General features: G+C 40.7%; 1 protein-coding gene across 1 annotated transcript in view; it reads left to right on the top strand.

The window, feature by feature from the left end:
* Positions 1-27,544, top strand: part of LOC130186340 (potassium/sodium hyperpolarization-activated cyclic nucleotide-gated channel 1) — a 68,032-nt gene that overhangs the window by 6,924 nt on the left and 33,564 nt on the right. The window contains exons 2-3 of the mRNA XM_056403396.1: positions 162-585; positions 20,919-21,080. Of these exons, the coding sequence (XP_056259371.1) occupies positions 162-585; positions 20,919-21,080 (586 nt within the window). The remainder of the gene's footprint in view (positions 1-161; positions 586-20,918; positions 21,081-27,544) is intronic.

The following is a 27,544-nucleotide window of genomic DNA, read 5'->3' as shown; positions in this document are numbered from 1 at the left end:
ACATTTCGTTTTGATCATTTCTTTCAAACCCAGTTTTGCTCCAACTTGTTTAACTTGATTCTAATAGTTTCTGAAATTCTTCCCCCCTTTACTTTCTAATTAACTGTCTACAACAGGTTTTCTCACTTGCATCGCTGATTTGTGTGTGTGTTGCTCCGCAGGTTCTACTGGGACTTGATAATGCTCATCATGATGATGGGGAATCTAATCATCATTCCTGTGGGAATAACGTTCTTCTCAGAGCAGACTACCACCACCTGGCTGGTCTTCAACGTGGCCTCGGACACCATCTTCCTGGTGGACCTGGTCATGAACTTCAGGACGGGGATCGTCAACGAGGAGAGCTCCGAGATCATCCTCGATCCCAAGGTCATCAAGATGAATTACCTGAAGAGCTGGTTCGTTGTGGACTTCCTCTCCTCCATTCCAGTGGATTATATCTTTTTAATAGTGGAGAAAGGCTTTGACTCAGAGGTATATAAAACAGCCCGCGCCCTGCGAATCGTCCGCTTCACCAAGATCCTCAGTCTCCTGCGTCTGTTAAGACTGTCCCGACTCATCAGATACATACATCAGTGGGAGGAGGTGCGTATATGTTTGTGTCTGTGTACATCAGCGAGCAGAAAAAAAAATAGAAACGGATATTGACGTAAAAGCAGAGAGCAAGACAGTGACTCAGAGAGAGTTATGGTGTGTATGTTGTTGATGTATTGCGCTGCGTGGTGGGTCTGACTGTGGCTGGCTGCTTTTCCCAGCAGCATGGTAACAACCTTGAAAGGTTAATGCACAGTTATAATTGTGCACGTATAAAACTAATAGGTCCTGTCAATCAGCACTGGTCAGAAGGCTTATCTGTTGATGACAAGGGGTAATGTCAGTTTAAGCTCATTGATGGGTGAAATTAATTCAAAATCAGAAATCTGAAGGAATTGCCTCCAGTTTTTCAGAAAAAACTGCTTTCACTCCATGTAGTGGGTATATATGGATAGAGGGCATAATATAATGTAGTTAACATTTTTATCTAGAAATGAGTCTATATTCGAGGCTAAATGAACTGCTATCTTAATGTTATGCTGGTGTGGTTGTTCTAGATGACTGCGGTGCATTTTGTGTGAACATCCACAAGGTTAAACCCCACTGGACATAACCGAGAGTGATACATTATTACCCTCCATCGAGTCATTGCACTCCCTGACTCAGACTATTTAACCAAGCTCGAGTGTTCTCCTTCTCCTGGTAACGATTCCATTACACTTGACTGATCTACAGATTGTGCTCCTCCATATCACACCTGAACCATTTCAGCAGGTGGATACGTTTTAGACGTCATGGCCCAAAGCACTGACATTACATTAGACCTGAACTGTAGCTTAGTTAAAATGTAAAATAGGTGACCAAAACACAGTTATGTATAATAATGAGCCAGCATCGTCCTCATCCTGAATGTCCTTGCCCTAACGCTCCCTGTCTGTCTCCCTCCCTTGTTGTTACTGCTGCTGTTATCCGTGCTGTTTGTTGCACCGGTCGAGGCAAATTGTGTTGTTGTCGGGGCTCGACCTGAGTGCACATATTGTATGATTCGATGATACATGAGTAACAATGGCGGTGCAAAAAAAAAAAAAAAAAAAAAAAAACTCACTGTATAAATCATGCATTTGAAAACTTAAAGGTCATGAACCTGTAAACAGGAGCTTTGCTAAACACACATTTATATGTATGAGCAGAATCCAGCCATGACTTAGTGTAAACAGTACAATTCTGCAGCGTGTCCAATTCCCTGCTGCCTTGCTATGGATCAGTGAACATTTACGGAGCAGGGAACAATCATCTTTGTTTTCAAGTACCGATGGGGCATCAGACTTTAATAGTGTTTATGGTAGCGGATGTGTTTCTGTCAGTATATGTTTTAAAACTGTTTTATATTATCTTTACTGCACAATGTGGCATTTGAAAAACAAAAACATTATTCATGCTTCAGCAAAGCATTATTCAAGCTTTGCCAAATACGGTTTTGGATTAGGGATCCACACACACACACACACACACATGTTATTATCCTGGCATGCACACTATGTGGGAACGTTGATTATAGAATTCAGACAGGCCAGTATATATATTGCTGTATAGGTTGCAGAGCTGTATGCAGTGGGAGGATGAGACGGTATGGACCAGGTTAGAAACACAAATAGACGGTGCCGCAAGGTTAATGAAACTCTGCAGTGAGCATGCAGGGAGTCAGTGCAGTATATAGGGATGTGTCATAATGCTTGGATACAACAGCCCTGCTCTCTCAGTTCCTCTCTCTCATGCTCATTCCTTTTTGTCTGTGTCTCTCTCTCTCTCTCTCTCTCTCTCTCTCTCTCTCTCTCTCTCTCTCTCTCTCTCTCTCTCTCTCTCTCTCTCTCTCTCTCTCTCTCTCTCTCTCTCTCTCTCTCTCTCTCTCTCTCTCTCTCTCTCTCTCTCTCTCTCTCTCTCTCTCTCTCTCTCTCTCTCTCTCTCTCTCATCCTCCCTTAGCACTCTGTCTCTCTGGATCTTGTTGCGTCTCTAACCTCAATATGCTTTAAAACATACAGATCGCGTAGTATAGAAATTGAATATTACTTAGGTGTGACCGCATTAAACAGACACGCTGAATAATAAAACAACAGCGAATCAGACTCATCCACAGGAGACGTGAGGAGAGAGAAAAGGCACTCGGTGGAAAAACTCCAAGCTGTCGTAAGATGTTAGGTGTGGGATGCAGGATTAGTGCTTTAATGGAGGGACAAATGCAGTCTCCAGCCATCATAATGGGCTTCAAGCAGTGAACCATCATTACATCAGCCTTGGGATGGACTCCGTTAGTTATTCAGTCAATTTCTACAATAAGTCATCCTCCAGCCTGTATGCCCGTCATTCCCTCAGCCGTCGTGTGCGGTCTGTCCCCCCCCCTCCCCTCCCCTCCCTTCTCCACTTTGTCACCATTTCTTCCCTCCATCTGTGAAGTAAAGCGCCGGCTGGACAGTCAGAACTAAGCTCAGTCAGATTGTTTTTTGTCAATACTCTCTATTATTAGACCTTAATGAGCGATGGCCTGAAGAAGATGAGACAATTACCTGATAGTTTGTCTCAATTTTCTCAGTAAATACTCGGGTTTCCTTTTGTAATGAGCTGAACCAGGAACCTCTCACAGGCAGGACTGCTGGGAAGTGGCTGCTGGGTCTTATAGTCTAAGTAAAACAGCTGAATGGCTACAGTATTAGTATCCACAGAGGAACTGATGCATATTATTTAAGCAACTCACACTCATTAAAAGGAGCAGTAGATGACACCATCTGGCTGTGCTAATTAGTCAGAAAAATAATTATGACAAATAAATAAAATATATATTGATGCATTAATACCATTTCTTTGAGATTTTGGGATTGCATATCACACAAGCTCTGACCCCAGCCTTTGGTGCTGATGCTGCTAGACATTGCCATTTCTATGTGTATATGTGATTTTCCATTGTGTTTGTTCAATAATTCGTCCATTTGTTTGCTCACACATAATTATTGCAATGTGCAGTGCTTAGGGAAATTGCAGCCAACAGCATGAAGGTCATGCAGAGCAGCAAATACACTGTGTGCTCAAACACCGCAGTTTAAACAAGCGCTGACCAAATGGAGGCTGGTGCGCTGTTTACACATCTGGAGGATACTCAGAATACGTAAACTACTTACTCAAACTAAATATTTGAAGTCGTTCTAAGTGAAAATCAACGCGTTTACACAGACGTGTAGAACCCGCATCCTATTCTGAGAAAGTCTTTGAGGCACTTTGTGCGATAGAAGAAGCCAATGGGTCAAATATAATATGAAGAGTGTGGCTTGTGGTGAACCCATGGAGACTTATCATCCAACTCTGCATTTTCCCTCCTTGATGTACTTTAGCACCTTTCAGCTCAATGTTTTGGTTTTACAGGCACAACTTTACTGTTTTGGTTTGAGAATCAATAAATGCTGCAGAAACGAATGTGACGAAATTAACCGCTTCTACGGAGCAATCTTTCCCACCCAGACAGGAAAAAAAAAAATCCCCCAGTCATAGGTTCCTACCACTCACCAACAGTGATACCCCTGGGAATCATTTTTAATGGCTGAGTATTTAACAATTCAGTGAAATAATGAGAATAGTCATCAAGGGCATTTTTTGCCCTTTCATCTTTAATTTCAGAGGCAGTTCGGGATCTTTTAAGGGCACTATTGCCCCCTGCTCCGATTCATTTCTAACTCTACCTCACTTATGTTTCGCTTATTATTTCATGCCCTGTCGGATGCAGAGCTAATTATCCCAATGACCTTACAGACAGTTTTTTTGCCCTAAACTTCTGCTGTTACCTTCGGATATATACTCTAACGTTGGAGAGATCCTTATGATTTATGTTACCCATGATAGTTTTAGATACGACCCCATCCACTGCTGATTTTGGTTCATTTTGTTTAATAAAAGAAATACAAAAGCATACTACGGGGATAACATTTTTAAACCGCGGTAGAGAATCCCCACAGCTCCCAGTGCCACATCTGGCTCATCACAGCCACCAGGCCTCCCGCCAGATCCCAACTCCAGCATAAGGGCTCAGGTTGAGCTTGTGGCAGGATACCAGCCCCCCAGGGGTGGCACTACCCTTTCCTAAGCCCCAGGCGGCATCTGTCTTTTACTCCTCCATGGGTTAAAACTTAACGATAACAAATCAGTAAACATGAGCACTGCATTTTGTTTCTGAATTACTCAACATACATTTTGTCTCACTGTAAATAATGGCATGCAATGTAGTACTTCTCAAAGGTATACTGACCATGATTGAGAATAAAGATAAATCAACAAACCTGCCTACACTAAAAAGAGGAACCTCTAACCTTAAGGCTAAAGCTTTTGAGATCTTTGTGGTAATAATCTGGACATAGAAAACAATATATGGGCTAAGTATTCTGGTTAAGTCTAAATATTCTGAATTTAGTTTCTATTTTTAACTGTAAAAAATACAAACCTCACTTTTAATGAGCTACTTAACCATTTGTTGTATTTTTAATGTCTATTCTCTGCAGAAAAGCCATCAATGATTGCCTTGTAAGACATCTGCTGGGACCTAATTATTGTTTCTCTCTGTGATGGTGTGTTGAAATTTTTAATGAATACATTGCCATAACATTTTGAAAGCCAATTCAGAAAACTGCATAACTAGAGAACTGACAATCTAAGCTTTTATATAGTCTCTATAGTTGAGGTAAATAAATGATATGTGGTGTGTGTGCGTTAAAATTTTCCCTCCAAGTTAGGTGTTGTTTTCCTCTGTAGTTAAACTGATATTGTGCTGTATCACAGTACATGTTGTCCTCGGTCATGTTGCAGTCTGCTGTATTTCGATACTGTGGTGATACATTGCTACACCTGCCGAGTTACACAATGATTAACAACCCTATACTCAGTATAAACACACTACAGTAGCAGGACATGAGGTGATGTTACCAGTTTCACCTCCTGATAATTCACCTGGATTGCTGCAACTTTACTTTAATCTTATTTATTCTCAGTCCCATGCAAATGAACAGACAGAATAATTCCTGATTGCTGATTTCTTTCTTTGCATCCTAGTTTTCCAATTTCCTTTTTATCTTTCTGTACGGTTGATCCTGGTGATGAAACTGTGTCATCATCTTATACCATCATGTCATCACCTGATTTGCATTTGTGATATAAAGACGTCCTGAAGCGTCATTTTTCATGAGCTTCTACCGACCATAGACACAATACACATTCTTGATGTCGGATGGGCTCTTCCCTGAATCAGTGAGGTTGATTTATCTTTTAAACTCTGGCATGCAATAACAACTATATTCATATTTTATAGGGAAATAAACTGAAAGTGTGCAATGCGCTTGGCAGATGCTTGTAAGAAGTGGCAGCTATGCCAGCCCCGAAGTGCATCTCCACTTTGTCAGCATCAGAATCATTGAGCTGTCATGCAAAAGTACAACCTGTTTCCGTGAACATCTCTGTTACAGAGTTGATGCTCTAGATCAGATTGTTGTTGATATTTTGCTTTTTTAGCCAGCTATATTTATAAGGGATGGGCAGTGTCTGCTCCAGCTGACAGCAGAGCATGAGGCAAGTGATCTGTTTAATTAGAGTGTGTCTGTGGGGATGTGTCGACCTATGCAAAAGGTGCGCGGTTGATTCACAGCTCGCTTGGTAAATTGATCTGAAAGGGGGAAAATGTGAGCCAACTGACCTGGGTATCTAGTTCGCTGCGTGGGAACAGTCGAGGAGATTTTAACTACATTACACTGGCTAAATGTGGTCCCCACTGACATAACCCATACTATTGTGTGACAGTCTGACAGCAGGCCTTTTTTTACTCTTCTATCTTTAGACACAGCATGCCAACAGACTGACAGGAGGAGATGTGAATGTTTTTTCTGCACCTTTTCACAAATCTTTTTTTTTTTTTCTTATTTTTAGGTGTAATCAATATGTTAAACTAAAGCCAGGGCAGAATTTCAAAGGCTCAAAAACGAACAACAACAAAAAAAAAACCTATAGAATTTCTAATCTGTACCGCACACACACAAAGAAACAGAAATTTCAAGTCAAGGTTTAAGACAGAGAAGGTTGAAAATAAGTCTCCAAATGTTCATCAACTTCTTTGAATTATCAGAAAACAGTAGTAGAAAAAAAAGGCCATTGCACCTTATAAAGCCCAAGATGACATCTTCTAGTAGCTTGTTTTGTCCAACAAACACTGCAAAACTCTTCATTCATATCTTACACTGATGTAAAGAGAGGAAAAAGAGGGAAAAAACAGCAAATCCTCACATCTGAGAAACAGGAAACAACCAATGATCAACTAAACGATTAATCAGCTAACTGTTCTAGCGTCAGTTAGACAAAGCATGACGCAGGCTCCCAGAGGTGAAAAGGGATCAAGATGAAGCCAGTGGCGTGCTTTAATTTGCCACCTCAGCGACAGATAGTTTGATGCCAGAGGAGATTAGTCTGCTTTTGGTTTATTGAGTCCTGTGGACTTGATTCACCTGTCTCAGAACAGGCCATTCCAACTGCGTGGTGCCTTGAGGCCACCACCCCGGTCTCATGCAAGGACACAGGTGCATAATCACATACACACAGAGACAGACAGACGGAGGGTGTGTGTTGAATTAGGAAGTGCTGCGTCATGTGTGAGGCCCGGAGAGAGAGCAAGGGAGACAGAAAGAGAGGAAACAAAGGATGAAGGCTTTGTGTGTTACATTTTGTTTCCCACAGTGGCAACTGTGATTCCTCTAATATGTTCCCCTGATTGATTTTCTATTGTGTTGACCCTGCTTCCTTCTGTAATTACAGCTTGTAGAATGATGCTAAACAAAGTGGGAACAAAGGTTTTTTTTTTAATTATTATTATTTTTTAATGTGAACATTTGTGTTTTAGTACATGCAATCCACCTGTGCTGGTTTTCAGCTGCACCTACATGCAATTTATCACGGCGACTGCAGCGCTGCCTTAAACAAAGACAAGCTGAATCCATAAAGAAAGTATACAATCCATTTATCACACAGAACAGCAAATGACATTTATAGGAGGATAATTAAAAGGAGCCTGGCCTCATTACCATGTTCTCTCAAATGGCATTTAGTTGTAGGACACACATACAGTAGTGAGGAGCAGAGATGTGACTGGCTGCAGGACTCTCCTCTGTGAAAGAGCTGTGTTTGAGCGGAGCCTCGGGCTGATGACTGTATACAACTGTTTCCTGTTACGGGACGTGATTTGATGTGAACTGATGTGATGTGTGGGGCTAAGGATTATTGTGGGGACTGTGTCATGTCTATGTGTTTGTATGTGTGTGCATCTGGATATATCAGACCCTGTAGCCTAGAGGTGGCATATGATAACTTGTTTTTTTTGTTCGTTTTTTTATTCCTAAAATATATTGTATTCTCACAGGCCAATACTTTGTAAATGTCAATCTGCCAACACTATGTATGGCTTCACCACGGCAAAGACAAATACGAGAAATAATGTCACAAAATGAGTGTTTGAAGGCTTCAAAGTAAAACTTTTAAGCAAATCGTAATCAGATCTTTATCAGTCGAATTAAAAGGTGCTTGAAAAGAAATCACACAGCGCTGAAGGAGATCTACAGTAACTCTGACTGGGGATGCAGAGCTGGTCATTTCTATTTAATGTCCCAACAAGAACTTGGCACATGGGGCATTGTTTGGCAAAGCACAGAAAGGTCTGATTTCACTTAAAGGTATGTTGAGGACACTGAAGCACTACTTTCCTGTGCCTGGAGATGTACATGTCATTTATCAAAAACAGCAGCAGTAGCCTAGAAGTGCAGTTAGTGTGTCCTTAGTAGTTTACCCTTCTGTTTTTATGCACTAAAATAGAAGTCTGGGTGAAGGTCCAGATGAAAATGCAGGTTTGAGTGGAAATTTCCACATCTAAAGAGAAAGTGCAGCTGTTGCAGATGTAGTGCACATGATGCCCAGTGCACCATGGTGATTACACCATGACATTTTAATAGCATAGCATTTGGATACGGTTACATGTCAGTGTTGGGTAACAGCAAGCATATCAGTGCCTCTCCTCCACTGGATGGCATAAATTGTGTTTTGTTTTGTTTTGTCTTTTTCATTTATAAAATCTTTGAGTGTTTGTTTTGCATTTTAAAATTTTATAATGATTTATGGGAAAGAAAAAGAAATCCAGTATTTGTAGGTGAACAGTTTAAATGTAATCAGTAAAATTTAGTGCACTTGTCACTAAAGCATGTGCAGAAGCAAATTTTGCTGTCCAGTGCTACTATGCACTCGGCTACGGAACCGTGAATTCACTGTTCCTTCCTCTTCACTCTTGCATTTTTCATCAGTGTTCAAGCTCCGCAGTGATGTGTGTGCATGCTTTTTGGTTCAGCAAGTCAGCTCTTATTTTATTTTTTAAATGGGGAAAAGCTAACAAATTAGCATTTTCATGTTAACAGTGACCATGTTTTTATTCAGCTTTGACTCTGTGATAGGACAGCCTGTAAATTTGAATATATCCAAATCAGAACGTGCTCTGCTTTGCTTGAGCCCGTGTTTCGCTGTTGGAGGAACCAAACAGCTGTTGCAGCATTTTGGTGGTCATCAGATTAATCACATTTGGGAACCCCACCCATTTTACAGTAGTGCATGGCATGGCCAGGCAGGCTGTTGGGGGCGAAGCAGACCTTTGTTGTCTTGTGTGCATGTGTGTGTGTGTGTGTGGGAGTTGCAGCCTGCGGGGGGGCTAAATAGCTCTGTCACATGTCTTTATGTGCGACAATCTGACTGTCACACATTTGACATGTCGTGAGGAGAGGGACCTCTCCCTGTTTACCTAAGAGGCACCCACACTGTCATGGCAGTACTCACTAGTATAAATGTTAAATACACTGGATGACAATGTTATTTTGTCTTAACAATTATTTGTCCTAAATTTACATGAATGTTGTAGACTTGATTCATTTGATGAGATCAGATCAGATTCTGCTCCATTAAATACATTAAGACAGTTATTATCTTTCTCCCTAAGATATTAGTCGCGCTAAATTTAGTTCAACGAAACAGTGCTCACATTTTTTTCAGGGGAGGAGGGGGGGTACAGATCTTTCTTTGGGTGCTGCAAAACATACATACATTATCTCTCTCACTTTCCCTCCTCTTTGTCCATTTCTCTCGCTTCACCCTCTCTCTCAAACACACACACACACACACACACACACACACACACACACACACACACACACACACACACACACACACACGCCTAATGGACTCCTCCAGTCCAATTTTGTCAAGCAGACAAAAATGAAGAACAATGCTTTTTCCCTCTCATGCTGTATGCATTCTTGTCCTCTCTGTTTTAAGACACGGCTCTCTGACGATGAACATAACGTGCCTCGAATCATGTTCTTGCTCAGCTCACTGAGGGATGCTCACTCTTGGCCCACAGGCTGGAAAATCCCAGACATCCACTGCCTGAAAGAAAGAGTTTCTCTCCTCATCCCCTGTAGATGGAACCCATTTTCCCATGCCAAGTCACTGAGTGCTCCTTCTGTTGCTAGTTGGTCTTGTTAACTGCAGTAGAGAGTGTTAATTGCTTGACCATATGGTTTAGAGTACAGAGTTAATTGTGACACCGGTGGTGTTAAAGTAGAGAGAAAAGTATAGCTTTAAGCACACTAATTATAGTGCCGCAACTCCACTTTGTTTCTGAGTTAAATAGAAGAACATAGTTTTATACACAGGTCTATTAAAATTAGCATGTAAGCAGAGATGCCCGCACGACGACTCTGATCCATGATCTTATTCAAACACATCGGTTAAATTAGTATGGGTGTGGATTGGAGGTGATGTGTAGGCGTTGCTTTTAATATATCAAATATTGAAAGTGCCACAGATAAAAGTACGTCTTCTAGATGCTTTCACAAATAGAACAGGAAGAGGGCTTGAATGCGTGAGATGAAAAATAGGTTAAAAATAGGACAGATCATCATGAAAACATGTCCTCTTTCTATATTGTGCTAAACTCTACTATGGCATCTTTATTTCTTATTAAATATTTTTTCTGTCAGCTGAGGCAATTGGATGAATTTATGTGATTTCAAAAAATTGCTACAGCTAGCAACAGCTAAACTTTACAGGAAGTTTACTTCCCATGGAAGCTGATGTATGACATTTCAAATGCTGTACACTCCTCCACTGGGAGTACCTCTATTTATCTCTCTCCCTCTGTCTCTTTCTTTTCCTCTCTTACTGTCGCTGTCAGTCTGTCTCTCAGTTCGGCCCTTTATTTGATGTAAGATATAAACAGACATGTCTGCACAGTAAAGACAGTGAGACAGAGAGGCAGTGACACCGAGAGGCAAGAGGCTGAGAAAAAGAGAAGGAACTGTTTGTCCAGAAAGGAAGCTAAATCTAAATGCAATATAAAACAGCAGTTTTAATCTTTTTTTTTCTTTTTCGAAAGATTAAAAAGGAAGCAGGTTTTATGATATACGAATTACTGAATTAGAGAAGTAAGTGATACACGCTGTGCCTTGAAACCACTGCCGTCTTCAGTTATTGAGCCTGGGGTATAACAGTTTCATCAGCCCCACAGCAGTCAAACTAAATAAACATCTGCTCTTCCTTCCAACATCTGCTGCTTATTTTTGGCATAATTTTGTTTTTCAGCTCGTGTCACATTTTGATATTCAGCAAAAATGTTTTCTCCTTGATTTGTATTAACCCCCTCCAGAGTTTTGAGTATGGGAAACAGTCAGTGGAAGCAGTTTTGATCTTCTGTCCATCGCCATGGGGTATCCCCCCCTGTGAACACAAGTTTCCCTCTGCATGGTGTGCACAGTACAGTAAGCAGACAGATGACAGATATAGTCTTGGGAGGGGACTAAAGTGATAAGTGTGGAGATTAGGCTAATCTCGGCTATTTTTGTTCACTGGGCTGTTGTTGGTGGTTGCTGTGTGTGAGCAGAGGGTATGCTGGGGGTATGTGGGACGGGGGTCACACCGAAGGAAACATGCATTGGTGATCCCTGGTTGTCAGCCAGGAAAAGCTCATGATCTGTGCACTACAGACCGCCCATAGCAAACGGTTATTTTCATGATTGATCAATCTGCCAGTACTTTTCTAGTTTAATCATTTAGTCAATAAAACAATATCGAAAAATGCACATTCCAGCTTGCCAGTGTCAAAGGCGACTTCTTGTTTACACTAAAAGTCTAAAGCCCAAAGACATCACAAAATTCACTACAATACAGGATGATTTTACACAGTGGAACCATTACATTTTTAGCCAATTTTGCTTGAAAAATTATAAATTTATTATTAGAACAGTTGCCCATTAATTTTCTGTCAATGGACTGATCAGTTGACTAATCCTCACAGCCCCACATACGTGACTGATTGATTCTCCATGAGGCACATAATGATCCCTTGGTTATTTAGAGGGGGGGGGGGGGGGGGGGGGGGGGGGGGGCAACACTACTCATGGAAGACATCCTGTAATGATGCCTTGTGCAAATGAATTAATTAGCAACTACTGAAGCATTTCTTCTACTTTCACTTCCCAAGAGTTAATGTTGTGGTGGATAGATTAAGTGAAGCGCCCCTCATCCATCTATCATGACCACAGCTGGGTTGTAACAGTTTATATTGTCTTGTATAGGGGCATCATTATGGCAATGCACTATTATTACTCCATAGATAAGTATTGTTATGGTGTGACTACGGTACAGATTAGATTATGTTGCATTATCAGGTGTAGTCATGATGCTACAGCCAACACAGTGAGAGGTATGTGAGACTAGATGATGTGCTCTTGCTCCACTGCGGATCATATGACTGATTATAATATATAACCCCCTTTGTGCTGTGTATTTACTATTGTAGTAGTGTTGTATTTAATGTGTATCCTCTTTCTACTACAGTCTGTATCTCTTTTCTGCATCATGCTGTTTGAGCTTCAGGAAGGATCGATCGCAGCTTCAAGTATAGTCTAAAATCATACTGCGAGGCCGTCTCCACCCGCCCGCAGACACTGGGAAGGGTGTGTCCTTACTGTGGTAGGAAGGGTCCATCTTGCTGATGTTTACATGAGCACAGCAGGTCACCCTGTGCAATCCAGTCAAATCCTTCCTGCTCTCACATGGGCACTAATCTTCCCCCGACTGCCTTCTTAGCACAACCACAACCCGGGCTACAACACACATGGCCTTCCTTCTCTTTCACTCCTCCGTGACATTTAAAAAACAAACAAAAAAAAAAAAACCTTTTTCCTCCCTCTGTCTCTGTCTTTATCTGTCGGCATGCTGGCCTGCCTTGCTGGAATACACTGTGTGCTCGTAAATTAAGTGTGGTTAAAATTCAAATAATAAATGCCTACAAGATGTACAAACATTACAATTTTGATACTTGAACTCTTCAAAGTTCAAAATTGAGTGTCAAGTTGAAAACAATTCAGTTTTGTTGGATTGGAAAATATATTCAATAACGTCTTGGTGTCAGTAAGCTAAGGAGATTGATACCAGTCTCATGCCTGTGTGTTTACTATGGAGAGGTGAAAGTTGATTAGCTTAGCTTAACATAAAGACTGGGGGAAGGGGGAGCAGCTACCTTGGCTTTGCTTACCACATACACAAACAGAAATGTAAAGTGGCAAGTTGTGTTTTCTTCTTAGCAACAAAGGTAAACTTTGGAGGTGCTGGTCCACATATTTTGGTACATTATAGAGAAACAGGCTCGCCGTTCCCTCTGCCCCAGTCTTTATGCTATGCTAAGGTATAGCATAGGCTCCAGCTTTTCTCAAAATGACAAACTATTCCTTTAAAGAAATTCCTTTTTTTTCCCCAACATCATTTTACACTAGAAGACTGTGGAGTCTCAAGAAATAAAATTCTTCCCAAGGTTTTTGCCAAAGCTTTTAACATTTCAAATTTTGAGATCAATGTTAAAACCTGTAGCGTAAATGTTAACATATGAAAGTAACTCCTAACTCAAACAGAACACAGCCCCTAAAACCAACTGTATGAGAAAATCATGTCATAATATATCTGTGCCAGACAAATAATGCTAACTGAAATCAGACATATTTAGACAATATTATTGTGGGATCCTTGTTGCTTGACCTACTTACTAATCCATGAGGTGTCATATTTATCCTAGTTCTTGAGCAGATGTTGCATGCCTCTCTGTTACATCCCTGTTATATATCAGTTCTTCCTCTCTTTCCTTCTCTCTTCCATCAACCCTCCATCACAGACTGACTGACTGACTGACTGAGGACGCTGATTTAATTCCTGAAATGATGTTGTCAAACTGTCATGCTGAAACAGACTTGCATAACTAGACGATTGGTGGGAAAATGGGTCACATGGGAAAACAGTAGAGCTTATGTTTTTGAACAATATGTCCGTGTTCACTTGTTTTCTCATTGCAGTGACGAGCGGCACAGGTGTTGCTGTCTGATACTGGGTATGTTTGGAGACGTCAGTCATGTGTGCATGTTTTCTTTAGAGCTGAGCCGATGTTGTTATTTTGTTACCACGGCTCAGGTTACAGGTACAAATCAATAGAACATTCAACCTCCTCCTCATCCATAAATACATTTGCTTGTTCACCGGGTGCACTGAGCCTTTTTCCCTGCATATAGACTTTTATAAACCTTGACAGAAATTTCTAAAAGAGCATGCATAAATTAACTGCATACATTAATCCCCACAGGCTCTGAGAATAATGTCCACATAGGGACAAGACGGAGGCTTGGCAGACTGTGTGGGTCACGATATATTGAAGCACTGACAGAAGAGGTACAGGGTTTTTATATAACATTTCAGCTTCAGTCTTAAACGGTATGCTCCCTACACAATCCACAAATGAATTCCATGCAGAACACATCATAAACGTGACCCCTGTGGCTGTGCGATCTTCTGCCCCAGAGGATGCTGCCTCTGCCAACGCAGCTCTGAATGGTAGAGCACAGATTAAGGCAGAACAGAAGTGTCGAGGTTATCACGCTCACACGACCAAAATAGACGCAGAGCGGGTGAGACAGCGGGCAAGGCAGCTCGGCTCGCGGTATAGTGTGATGTGCTTAGCGGAGGAACAAGAGAATACTGCTGACGGACACAGAAATGATGGAAAACAGAGAAGATGAACGGCGATGCTCCCATAGGAAACAGCTACCCGGGCAGAAAGACTCTTTATTTTAACTCGTGACTGATGCATTGCCAAGGGATGACTCATCCAATTAAATGAATGCATTGATTAATGGATGCTATAGGCTGATCCAGTTAAAAAAAAACAAAAAACAAAACAGCATAACCCCATATACTATGACATCTACCATCTAATTTTATCCTACGCTCAAACACCTATATTTGAGTCCTTAATGTTAGCAGTTGTATTTGATGATGCATCGACTGAGGCCATGAGGCTACATTCAAACATTCGGAGATTAAATGTATTATCAAATTTATATCAAAGTAGCTGCACAAAATAAAAACAAGAGGAAAATTACGACTCGCAGCTATTGCCTGCAAACTGCAGGTATTACTACAGTGTGTTTCAGTGTGTTGCTCATTAGTGGCCGAACATGATATTTTTAAGACTTGCCTCAGTGGTACAAATATTTGATTCTTTTTATGTGAAATACTCAGGATAACATAACAGGATTCATACAAAACAAAATCAGCTCATAAAATATAAAGCCATGTTATACTGCAGATGTATCTATGCAGCAGTGTATAAAGTAGTTCAAATCAACCCCAGCTCGACCAGCTATAACAAATAAATGTATTAATAATTATAAGTCAATAATATAAACACACATAATAATGTCACACTCTGAAAGTGGCCATTCTGCATTAAGTGAACTTTGATGCTACTTTGATAGATTTGATGATTTAAGTATATTCTATTGGTAATACTAATGTGTTTTTATTTACTGCTTGTAAGTACTGCTTTGTTGGGCGTGTAAGGCAGAGGTGCATGCAATAGAGAAATAATGATCTCCTCTTTAAGGCGTTCTCTGTTACATTAATAGATCACTACTTGTTTTCTGCCTGTGTAAAGATCCCATCGATCTCCACCTGCCTTTTAATTAAGTCTCTGACTACAAATTACTGCTGGGCCTCATTATCTAAATGCACTGCCTCTGTGCTACAGAGTCAGAGCCTTTTAATGCAGGGAAACAATTGCTCTGCAGTTTTCTATTTTACACAGCTTTGACATGTTACATGTATGACACTGCTCTTCCTGTGTCTAGTCTATTCTAGTCAGTGTTGTACACAGATTTGCAGACTGATTAGCTTCTCAGAGCATACACTGTGCTGCCTGAAGCTCTGAAATAATGCCAAGTCTATTTATGTTTATTTATTTCTGAACTTTACATATATCAACATGATTACACATAGTGCATTACAGTCACGTGAATTGTAATTACTTCCAGCAAGCTGCTTTTCTTTGGGGGAAGAGAAACGGCACTTCAGTGTGTATGAAATATTCTACTTTCAGCTTTATCTGCTCAGACATACATTGTCTTTAGGAGGGTTTTGGTTGCTTTTTAAAAAATATAAAATAAACAGAGTTTAATGCCCAATTACTATTTTCTAGTATACAGACCAAGAGACACAGAAGAAGAAAACACGAGACTAGCTAAATCCCAGTGAATTCCCATTACATGATAATATGATTTTTCAAATCCAAGTTCAACTGTAATTTTGTGATTAAGCAAAACCAAGAGAGATCCAAAAGGAGATTTACAAGACGATGTTAAGCGGTAGAATTCCAGATTTTCCTGGAAGCAGTTTTGTCATCCTTCAATGTAATAGCCAGTGGTGGATTTAATCCCCTCAAATTAGTCCCTCGCTAATCCTCACTAACCTCAAACAGAGGTCACTCATGTCCAATTTGAAGATGCATAAAGAACACTTTGTAATTGCGTGTTCAAGGCCCACAGCTCGACGATGAGTAATTCTCCTGCGTGCTCTTTTCTCTGCACATCAGATTCAAAATGTCAGCCTACAGTAAACACATCAACCTGACCGGCTGCTGCGGTGTAAACCATTTTGAAGTTGATGTAAAACATATGTTGGATCACCTCTGTGATTTTTATACAAACACTGTTCACACGGGCTCTGACGTAACAATTCATTGCTTGACATTTTATCACTTTTTCTCATAGAAGTTTATTCGCATATTTACTTCCCAGGTTTACATCCATAACCCTATCTGCTCTACTCTACCATACTGTGGCAATGAATGGATGGGGAAGGGCCAAATGTGAATGAGCGCCGGGCGTGCTGGCTGGACGCAACCGGCGTGTGACCTTGTGTCGCTATCATATCACATCTTGGCTGTTTGTCTCTTCTGTATTAGAGGATTATGCTGACCTCTGCCCCTGTCCTCGGTCAAATTTAAGCTTGATGCACTTAATTCTAAGCCTATATTTTGCCAATGCCAGCTGAGAGTATTGGCGGTGCTTTTGGCTCTCTCTCAGTGCCACCTATTTCCTTTAGTCATGCAGTTTATGAGAGCTTACGGTGGCAGAGAGGGCACTCCGAGAACAAATTCAGATCTTGGAATGCTTGGTTGATTGCTTTGTTGTGTCTAACATTTGGGACAATGTCCTGAAATGTCCACTTAATCTCGCCGCCTTGCTCTCCTGTGTGTTTGTAATGTGAGCAGGTGATTCAACAATTTCTACACGGCCCCTTTCAACCCGAGACGCACAGTCATGCAAATGCACAAACACTGCACCGAGCAGATATTTTGCATTCAGTGGACAGGTCACCCTTTGGAAACTACATGGAGTAACACAAACAGATGGTCACAGTCACAAAAATCAAATCAATATGTCGATGAAGGAGCAGCACAACAACACATCAGACCACAGAGCACATCAGAGCTGCAAAAAGAGGCAGGGTCTTGCACGACATTACACAGTGTAAGCTTATACTGATGCTGCTTTTGCACAGCAGCTCTGCAAACAAAAACATGCAAGAGAGGCAACCAAACTCAGAAAGTACTACAGGCTGGTACTGCAACCAATCAGAAGCTCTGATTCCTATTGGGGGAAAAAAGCACTTGCTCACATATTAAAATATCAATGGACGACCTTTACGCCATCATTTTTGCTCATCTTTCAAACCAGGGTTTTGATGCTCCCAACAGAGATACCTCTTCAGTCTCTCACTGGCCATGCTGCTTACAAATGGTTTCAGAAAATCTGATGAAAGTATTCTGCACTGTATTTCCACTGCACTGCTAGCTTACTGAACTCCGAAGTAACTTAAACATAATGGCGTCTCTTTTACTATTATCAGCGCGGTGGCGCTTTTTACTTTTTCTGATCGGTTTGATTTCCCTCACTGTACGTGTTGAACAAGCCTATAGTTGAAATCGCTCCTCTCCATCAACATCATGTGCCGCACAGACTCACAACCGTCTCCCTCCCTCTCTGTGGCCTCGGTGCAACTCATTAACGCTCTGTCACAGAAAGTTGCTGAGTGACGATCCAGTATGAGCATGTTCGCAAGTTGTGGAAACTGAAAACCGTCACACGTAGCCTGAGCATGACATAACATCCCTGCTTTCCGCTACGTGCATATGGACTTGTTTATTAGCATAGGAAAGAGGAAGGTTGCACAAATACATTATATTCTTTGTATTATTACAAAGAAAGCGGATTTGTGATATTGAAAGATTGTTTCAGTCCCAATAGAACAATGGCAACAACTGCAACACCTCACTTCAAATGGTTAAAATTCATCCTAATACATTCCTACATCATGAAGGTTATCCTGTATAATCCTCTGACCAGACCAGCGATCTACACCTGGAGCTTCTATTATTAAGGACTCTAATAATAGACCACTACCTTGTGGCTAACCTGCTGCCTCTAGCAGACTTTTCAAACTGAAATACAAACCCAAACAAACCCCGCATTGTGTTAATGAGTTTCTACATCATTCCTCTCTGGCCTCAGTGACTCAGCGTGACCCAAAGTTCACACAGGCCTCCCAGCAAAGTGAAATGATCCCTGGGAATTAGCAAAATCCTCTCTGCAACCTTCACACACTTGCTATCCCCACAAAAACCCGCTCGCCTCTTTTCTGAGCCCCTTTTGTTGTGTTTTTCGATTACGCATTAGTTGAAGGAGGGAAAGTGCAGACAAGCAGTCGACCCTTTTCTATTTCTGCCTGGTGTGAGTCATTTGCAATTCAAAGAGGGACCAAAGTGCTACTTCCTGTTTTCCACTCCTATTGTAATCCTCCAGGAATATGTACCTTTATTAGTTACCTTCATTTCTTTCTTCTTTCTGTCTTTATTTTTTGTCTTTCTCTGTCTGTCTTGCCCTGTGTGTGTTTTTCTTTCCCATCATGTCATCAAACTGTGATGAATGTGGACACACACACACACACACACACTCACACACACACACACACACACACACACAGACAGAGGGAGAGAAAGTTCTGCTAAATTAAGAATAAAGATGTAGGCAGCAGAAGAGATACTGGGTGCATTGAGACAGCCATCCTGTAAGCTAGTGGCTAATTTTAGCCTTTCAGGGCAGTGCACTGTATCTCCCTGTGGATGAGTTGAACCATAGAGGGATCTGAGCATCAGCTCAGCCTCTTGTTCTCTCCTCTGTTTTGTGTGTGGACACTGTCCTTTGTGCAGAAAGGTTACAGGACAGTCACAATGGGCCGCGGTGGAGAGATGTGGATTCAAAGAGCTTTTAAAACACCTGGGGTTTAGTGGCGTTGTAATGGTAGATTTTGAATACCCATGGCGAAACTGGTTCAGAATTATGCCAAAATACATGAGGTCAGTACTCATGCTCTATATCTTTTCTGGAGTTATTGCACTCTATGAGATGAGGGAGTGACTGGCCTTGGTGAAAAATGGTCGGGATTTTTTCTAAATACTCAGGTATGTGAGCCAGAAGGTGCAAAAAAAGAACTGAGGAGAAAGATGAAAGGCAAGTAATCTCAAAATTCAGACCGTATCTAGGGTTTAATACAGAGTATATAGACTGTTAAATATATATAGTATATAGACTGTTAGAAAATAAAAATGTTCAATGTAAAAATAGTGCTGCTGATCTTTCAATAGATTGTAACTGAATGTACTTCACAAATACACTTATTGTGTAATTTAAACTCTCTATACATCACTTTTCTGTTATCATTTTCATCTATTGATTATTTCCAGAAACAGATTTTGTTGATTATTTGCATTTTTTTTCAACTTTGAAACTCCAATCACCTGTGTAGAAAAACTTGAGACAAAAAGGTCATTTTTTTTCTTATGGCAGTGTGGTGCACTATACTCCAGTCATTACACGTATGATAAGTAGAATGGGCAATTTACAGGGGATGGAAAACCATCAACTTAAAAATAGATAATTACCTGAAATCTTTCATTCAACAAATTGGCAAACGGGACAGGTTTATTATGCAAAACCCACCAATCTTATTATTTTTTTTCATATTGAATTTTTTTTTTTTTTTAAATAAAGGAGGAGAAATTGAGCTTCAGTGTGAGGATGATTGTGGAATAACTAACCTGGAAAGAAGTAATGGGTTTCACATGCTAATGAAAAGCTCTGAATTAGTGCCCCAGCCAACCGGCCGTGAGTCAATTCTCTTTGCCCAGATCCAAAGTAAATGAAACCGCTTCTCATTGCAGATGTGGTTACTCACCCTGCTGATGACTTTCTATTCTGAAACTTCCTGCCCTGATTTAATAGCCACACCAGCAGTCACACTTGCCCCGGCTCCTGGCGTTTCTGCGCTCCCTCTTCATCCTTCAGCGTTTCATTCAGCTCATTCTCTCTCTGCATTACCTACTCTGTGCTGTATGTGCATTTCCTCCACTGGTCTGTTTGTTTTGGAAAGCAGCCATGTTGAATTATGAACAGTTCAACATCTGTGAGTGCAAAGATGCGCACGCACGCACGCACGCACGCACGCACGCACGCACGCACGCACACACACACACACACACACACACACACACACACACACACACACACACACACACACACACACACACACACACACACACACACACACACACACACACTCTGTCTGGCGACAACCAAATTCTCTGGTGGCCAAACAGACAAACCATGCCTCCACTTCAAAGGTGACTTTGTACTTTTGTTTTTTTTTTGTTTTTTTTATATAAATAATCTTTATGTGCCTCCAAAATACCAGTGCATGATGTTTAAGAGACACTAACAGATCCAAATTCAAACCAGTGTGCATCCGTGATGACGGCTCGAGCTTGTATCACTTCATCACACTGAACTGAAGAGCTCTAACCGAGGTCTCTCTGTCTCCCTCTCTTTCTTTTCGGCAGATCTTCCATATGACCTATGACCTGGCTAGTGCAGTGGTAAGAATATTTAATTTGATAGGGATGATGCTACTTCTGTGTCACTGGGATGGCTGTCTCCAGTACCTGGTGCCTCTCCTCCAAGACTTCCCCCCTGACTGCTGGGTGTCCCTAAACGGTATGGTTGTAAGTATTACACACTTTTCTCTTTTGTTTGTTATTTTGGCATTTCGTATAGGCTATAAAAACTGTGTGTGTGTCTGTGCCACTGAACACAGCAGTCTGTCAATTGACCATTCACTAAGTCGCACTACCCACTTTGTGTTGCCTTGCCTGCCAAGTTTACAGTGGTATCAGTGGTAGATTTACTGCTTGAAATTTGTAGTAATTTTAGAAACTGCACAAGATTTTAGACGGAGGTAGACAAAAACAGGCGTCTCACTTTCAGCAGGCAATTGTTGTGTTTGTCAGCTGAAATGACAGCTGTGTTTATATACCTTACTTTATTTACTTTATCGGTTGTAGCTAACTAGCCAATCAAGTCCATGAGTCGGTTGTAAACACCATGTCCAGTTGACTTTAAATATTTCTGGCTGACTCATTTTAAAACAAGTATGTTGTAAAAAATTAAATATGCACTTGACGGCTTTGTACATGATATTGTGTTAGAAGACTGAGGCTAAATCTGCATGATCACCGGTTGTGACCAGTGTAGCAAACATGGAAATGAAGAAAGGGCATTGTTCTTGTACTTATTGTGTCTGTGTTTGTACTGCAGTGTAGAGCTCAGTCCTATCATTATAGTATAGGCCTACAGTATATGCTGAAGAAAACATGAGATCAGGCTATTTGGGTCCAATACAACCCTGTCTGATGCTTCACTTCCTCACGTTTGTATTTTCAAACAGTATGTTTTCACTTACAAGAGAAAATCTTTCAGGACTAATCGATGTGTTTGGCAAAGAAAACACTTTTTCTTGCAATGCTGGCTGGGACAGAATCCAGAACTGGCTTGTGCACAGTAGGGAATATTTATTTATTTATTTTTTTTTTTTACAAATCATATAACTCCACAAAATAATTAAATTTAACCTAGTTAATTAATAATATAAATACATCCCCTTAGCCTTGGAATTAAAGCTTTGTAACTGCCGGAGGTAGTAAAGTAGTTTGAAACACACAATTGAATCTATTCCTGTCACCTTCACAGTTCTGTTTTTGGTTTTGGAAAGGCATTAACAAAAAAGCAAAGTATTGCTCTTATCTAGAGCCTCATGTACATGTTTCGGCATGCAAAGAAGTCCGAAGCTTGACAGGCTTGTTATACCTTCTTTCCTAAGCTACAATTGGACAGTCACTGTGTGTGGGTGGGGTTTAGTGAATGGTCAATTTCTGTGTGTGTGTGTGTGTGTGTGTGTGTGTGTGTATATATATATATATATATATATATATATATAGCTTCAGTGTTGAAAACTAGCGTGACTGGATTAACAACCTTTGAACCAGATCAGGCTGGTACCGCCTCCTGTTCTACTAAGATTAGACACCAGTAGAGGTGTAGAGGTACTGAACTGTGAGTCTTGTGGGTAAAAGGTGAGATTTCACATGTAGGTTATTGTAGAGTTCAGTCTGGGGAGGCTGCTCTGCACAGTTTACTGGACTATAATGTAAATGTGCAGAGACTGTGTAAAACATACACTTTCTTATAATGATATTACAAGTATATTAATTAAGGTATATTCATTTTAAAAAAATTAAGTTATAATGAGTATCTTCAACAACAAAAAGGTATCTACAGATAAAAAGCAGGAACCACTGAGTGAGATGACGGTGTGGATACAGGCCTGGTGCTGTATTCTCCTGGTGTTTTGTTTTGATATAGTATCTAATTTGGAGCGAGAGTCTGTCTATAAATAAGAAATGCAGGCACATTTCATCAGGGACGGTGTTGCAGGTACTTTATTGCTCTGCCAACCTACAAAGAAACAGCCTAATGAGACAGTGAGCCAGTTTTTTTTAACCAAAGTGTACTTTGGTGCATGCACCGTAAATCATTTTAAGTTTCTTCAGCTTAGAAACGCAAGTTCCTCTGCTGCCTTAAAAAAAGGAGTTAACTGAACTTCGGCTAAATAGTTAGTTCGACATCGAGTGTTGAAAATGGAAAACAAAGGTGTTGGGATTGAAGTCAATACAAACTTTCAGCATTGTCACATACCTTCACATGTATTTAAGACACACAGCAAGTTCACATCATGTCTGTTTTCTTTAAACTACAGAAAAAGGAGAGTCTCTGGAGGGTTTTGACTCACAAGCAATGTATGCTAGGAACTGGGTTAATATGCTAGTTTTATATATATATATATATATATATATATATATATAATATATATATATATATATATACACACACACACACATACACACTTAATCCAATAAGGTGAGTGAACTCTCAGCAGTTCATTTATGCAACTCATCATTTCAAAGTCAAAAGTTCTGAAGTCTGAAATTTTAAACAAGACTCTAAGTCTAAGACTCTAAACTCACATATTTACATTACAACAACTAAGAAGATCAGTTGATTCCTCTAAGTTCCTGATTGATTGATTGATGTTTGTTGTATTACAGTAGAGTAGGAAAAATAAAAACTTTCACAGCTAGTGTCAAACCCTGATTAACATTTGCAGCTATTTTCTCCGTTTTCTTGATTTGGTAACATTTAGACTAACAAATTCAACACGTGTATCTTATTTATTCATTTATTTCCTCATGTCTGGTGTCTCCAAAACTACAGAAATTTGCTTAGTTTGAGGCGTTTGTAGACTCTGTTCTTTTCCTTTCACTGTGTTTTTCCATGCCTTTCTGCCTCCCTCTCTCTTTCTCTGAGTTGGGGTCAAATGGACTGTGGTTGCTCCTCTGAGAGCAATGTGATGGTGTAGAAGTGTGTGCAGGCGTCCTGGGTAATGCTGATTGTAAATGCTCGCCCGGGGAACTCTTCCGCCTTCTCATCTCCCTCTCTCCCACAAACATTTCTGCACTCCACATGCACGCTGACTGCTCAGAGGCATCAGACTGGAGGTGCAAATGTCAGCCTCCCTCAACATCACAGCTCTATATCCCACTCTTATCTTTACTTCGAGGCAATGAGTTGCCCAAGGGAGACCACCACCAACTAGCATGTGTTATTCATCCAAACAGACACGATCCATCTCTGTTTGCTCGAAAATAAATTTGCAGTGATATAATTTCCCACTTAACTGTCACAATTCATCCATGCTAATAGTCATGTACACAAAACTGGGCAAACTGATTTTAACTTTCCTTTGACGCTCTGGGTCCACATTTACTTGTAATCACCAGACTTAATGATGAACAGCTTCTCTTGCTCAGATATTTCCCCTCTTCTATGCAAATCAATATGCAATGGGAATCATGTAAAAGGCTAATTTGCTGCCCCCTGTGTGGCAGGATCATTTGTGCTATGGAAAGCTACAGCCGCAGCCAGAGACTGTGTAAGATAAGTGCCTCTGAAACAAAGAGCTAACTTAAGATACGTGCATGCTGGAAGCTTATAGAAGAATTACAACAGCTGTGATGACTGATTAATCTACACTCTCTCTCCTCTGTAAGATCGAACCGCAGAACCATTTGTATAGACATTTGCAGTACTTAAGGACTTGCTGTTTTCTATCACTGTAAATTGAATATTCTTGGACGTTTGGTCAGACAAAACAATCATTTTGAATAGTTACTTTTGATGGGAATTTTACACTACTGACATTTTATAAATGATAACTCAATACTTTAGAGGAGGAGTACTGCACTCACAACACAATGCCACAGCCGAAGGAATATGGAGAGAAATTAGACTCAATACTGTTGCTGTGAGAGACGCATGTTTTGTGATCCATACAATAAAACAAGATTTACAAATGTGTTTTACCATTTCTGAGCATAAGATACAAAATATTATTAGTTGAAGCCGTACATGAGACATATGGGAGTTAAAACCTGTGCAGATATGATAGTAACAAAGTGTTACTGACTGTGATGTGGTAGAATGAGCAATTTGTGGAAAACACCACCCTGTGGATCCGTGCAGAAGTAGAGGCCAGTGTGCTGACTGCGGCCTGGTAAATTCAAAGTGAAAAGCCCAACCCACATGTGGGATCCCTCTTCTCACACCATCCCGATGCATTAGTGTTCATAAGCTAAAAATCTTGATAAGATATACCCCCCTTCCATTTACTGCAGGTATAAATACATAATGTGAGATTAATGGCCTGTCAGGAGAGCGACTGTCAGGTGAACATTGCCTTCAAAAAGATCACGTCTCTCAGCTGGGTTTGCTCAAGAGTGACGACTTTGAGTTCGGATTGCGTCATGTTTTTTTTTTTTTTTTTTTCCCTGTTGTTGGCTCCGGTACTTTCTGTCTCCAGCTGTGAGAAGAAGAGGACTGTAGATACTGCTGAGTGGTGCAGTGCAGGGTGTAGGGCTGTTATCTTCTTGACTAATGGCCTGAGAGTAGCTTCTTACTCTTTAGAGGCTGCATTTACTTAATCACCAGACAAGATAATGCTCGCTGTCACTGTGTTGGCTCGGGTGAGAGGGTGATGGGCTGTTGTGTGTGTCTGCAGGTACAGTATGAAGATATGTGTGTTGGAGCATGTGTGTTTTGTGTAATGCATGTGTGCGCACTGCTTCTGTCCGAGCTCATATTAAGAGGCAGACAGCTGAGCAGTAGTCTGCTGAGGATTCACGTCTCAGAGAGAGTTAGAGGCAGACAGATACTGTAGGCGCACACACACACACACACACACACACACACACAAAGTGAAAAGCGTGGCTAACCATGCATAACCGCCTTCAGCATCAGTCACTCTTTTCTGCCTTTTTTTATTCCCTCGACCACCGACTACCATCCCGTCTTAGTTCCCAAGCCACTAAATGAGTCACTTCAGTCCATAGTTATGAATTAATCAAACTTTTTTTTCCAACCTCTCTCCTCTCGTTCAACAAAAGGGATGCAATGGTTTCATGTCAGTAAAATTCAAGGCCGCTTTTGTCCAGTCGTGTTGTTGTATTGCTGTTCCCTCGGTTAATTATTGGGTGGAGAGTACTTTTGGTTGGTTCGTCATAGAGGTATTCACAGGTGCACTTGGACCCAATGACCCGAGGCCAAACTGGTCCGGTTCAGGTCCTGTTCTACTGCTGCTGGCCCCGGGTCTGATTAACATTATGTGTGATACTGGATTGGATCCCAAAAGTCGGGCTGTGATCAGACGGCACTAATCATGGATGAATTTTACCAACTTTCTCAATAAGGATGTTGGATTATACGCATCACAGCCAGGCATAGGAGAGAAGGCTATTAACTTTATGTGTAAATTAAAATTAAATTGTTAATAGCAACCAGTTTTGAAATCTGTGCCAATCGGGTTTGTGTCTCACGGCCTAGGTTCGGGTCCGACATTTCTTTATTCTTTCAAAAAAATAGAGTGGTCTGGTTCGGTTCCAGGTAGTAGATTTCTGGGTCTGAATTCTTGGACCTTTAATCGTTTGGTTGAAGACACTGTTAATTGTTCTTTGCCGAGTCTGTTATTCACCCCTCAGCCTTGGATAGTCCTCACTGATAACAGAAGGGTTTGATAAGAGTTGTTGAGTCTTGGTTTATTCAGAAATGCGGGAGTATTTCCTCCAGAATGGTTGAGATGTCAAGCACAGCTGCTAAGGTGGAACTCAGTTTTGAAGGACTGTGGCAGGACATTTTCAAATGAGTTTTGCTGCTGAAACAATTCTGACGGACAGACAGATCACTCTTGGTATACAAGGAGGCTATTGTGTCCTGGAGAATTCAGGCAATTGCTCATTTCAAAACATGGGACTTCTGTGCTGAGTTTAACCTTTCTGATTGAGGGTGTGCTAATCAGGGAAAGTGGCTGCTCCACATGATTGAGAAAAAGGAAAGTCACCTCTCCTCTCAGAAAGTCATTCTTGATTTATTCATAACCCTTCAGAGAGAGAGAGAGAGAGAGAGAGTTAAAAGAAGGGGCATACCAAGGTTGAAAAGTTAAGAAAATACAGGGAAGTAAACACATGACAAAGCAGAGAATAACACGATGGAGATTAATAGCCTTACATAACCTGCTGCCTCACCCACACCAACGAAAAAAAGCTGATAATTAGTCAATTAAACAATTAGTCTACCAACTGAAAATGAATCAGAAACAATTTTTTTTATAAAGGACTCATAGTTTTAATCAAGGTTAAGGCAAAAATGTCAAACATTCATTAGTTCAAGCTAAAAAAGTGTGAGAACCATTTTTCTTCGACTTCTGTGAAGCAAAATTAAATGTCTTTTAGTTTTGGACTGTTGGTTGAAAAAAAAAAAAAACAAGAAATTCAAAGATGTTACCCAAAACATAATGAGCATTTTCACTATTTTTGTGATATTTAATATAAATCTGCAGCCCTACAACACTCCAAAGCTTTGGCAACCCCAAGAGGAATCCCTCATCAGGACAGCTGAGCTGACACTAAGCATTAAAACGTATGAGACAAGGGGGAACCCACAAACTTCCCACTGAGATACATGACTGTGTGCTTCACTTGCCAACTTACTGTTTGGTTCTCGTGCACGCCTGTAAATCCCC

This window comes from Seriola aureovittata, chromosome 18, assembly GCF_021018895.1.
Source record: "Seriola aureovittata isolate HTS-2021-v1 ecotype China chromosome 18, ASM2101889v1, whole genome shotgun sequence".
Taxonomy (NCBI): domain Eukaryota; kingdom Metazoa; phylum Chordata; class Actinopteri; order Carangiformes; family Carangidae; genus Seriola; species Seriola aureovittata.
The sequence above is the reverse complement of the archived record's forward strand: the minus strand, read 5'-3'. Positions and strand labels throughout refer to the sequence as shown.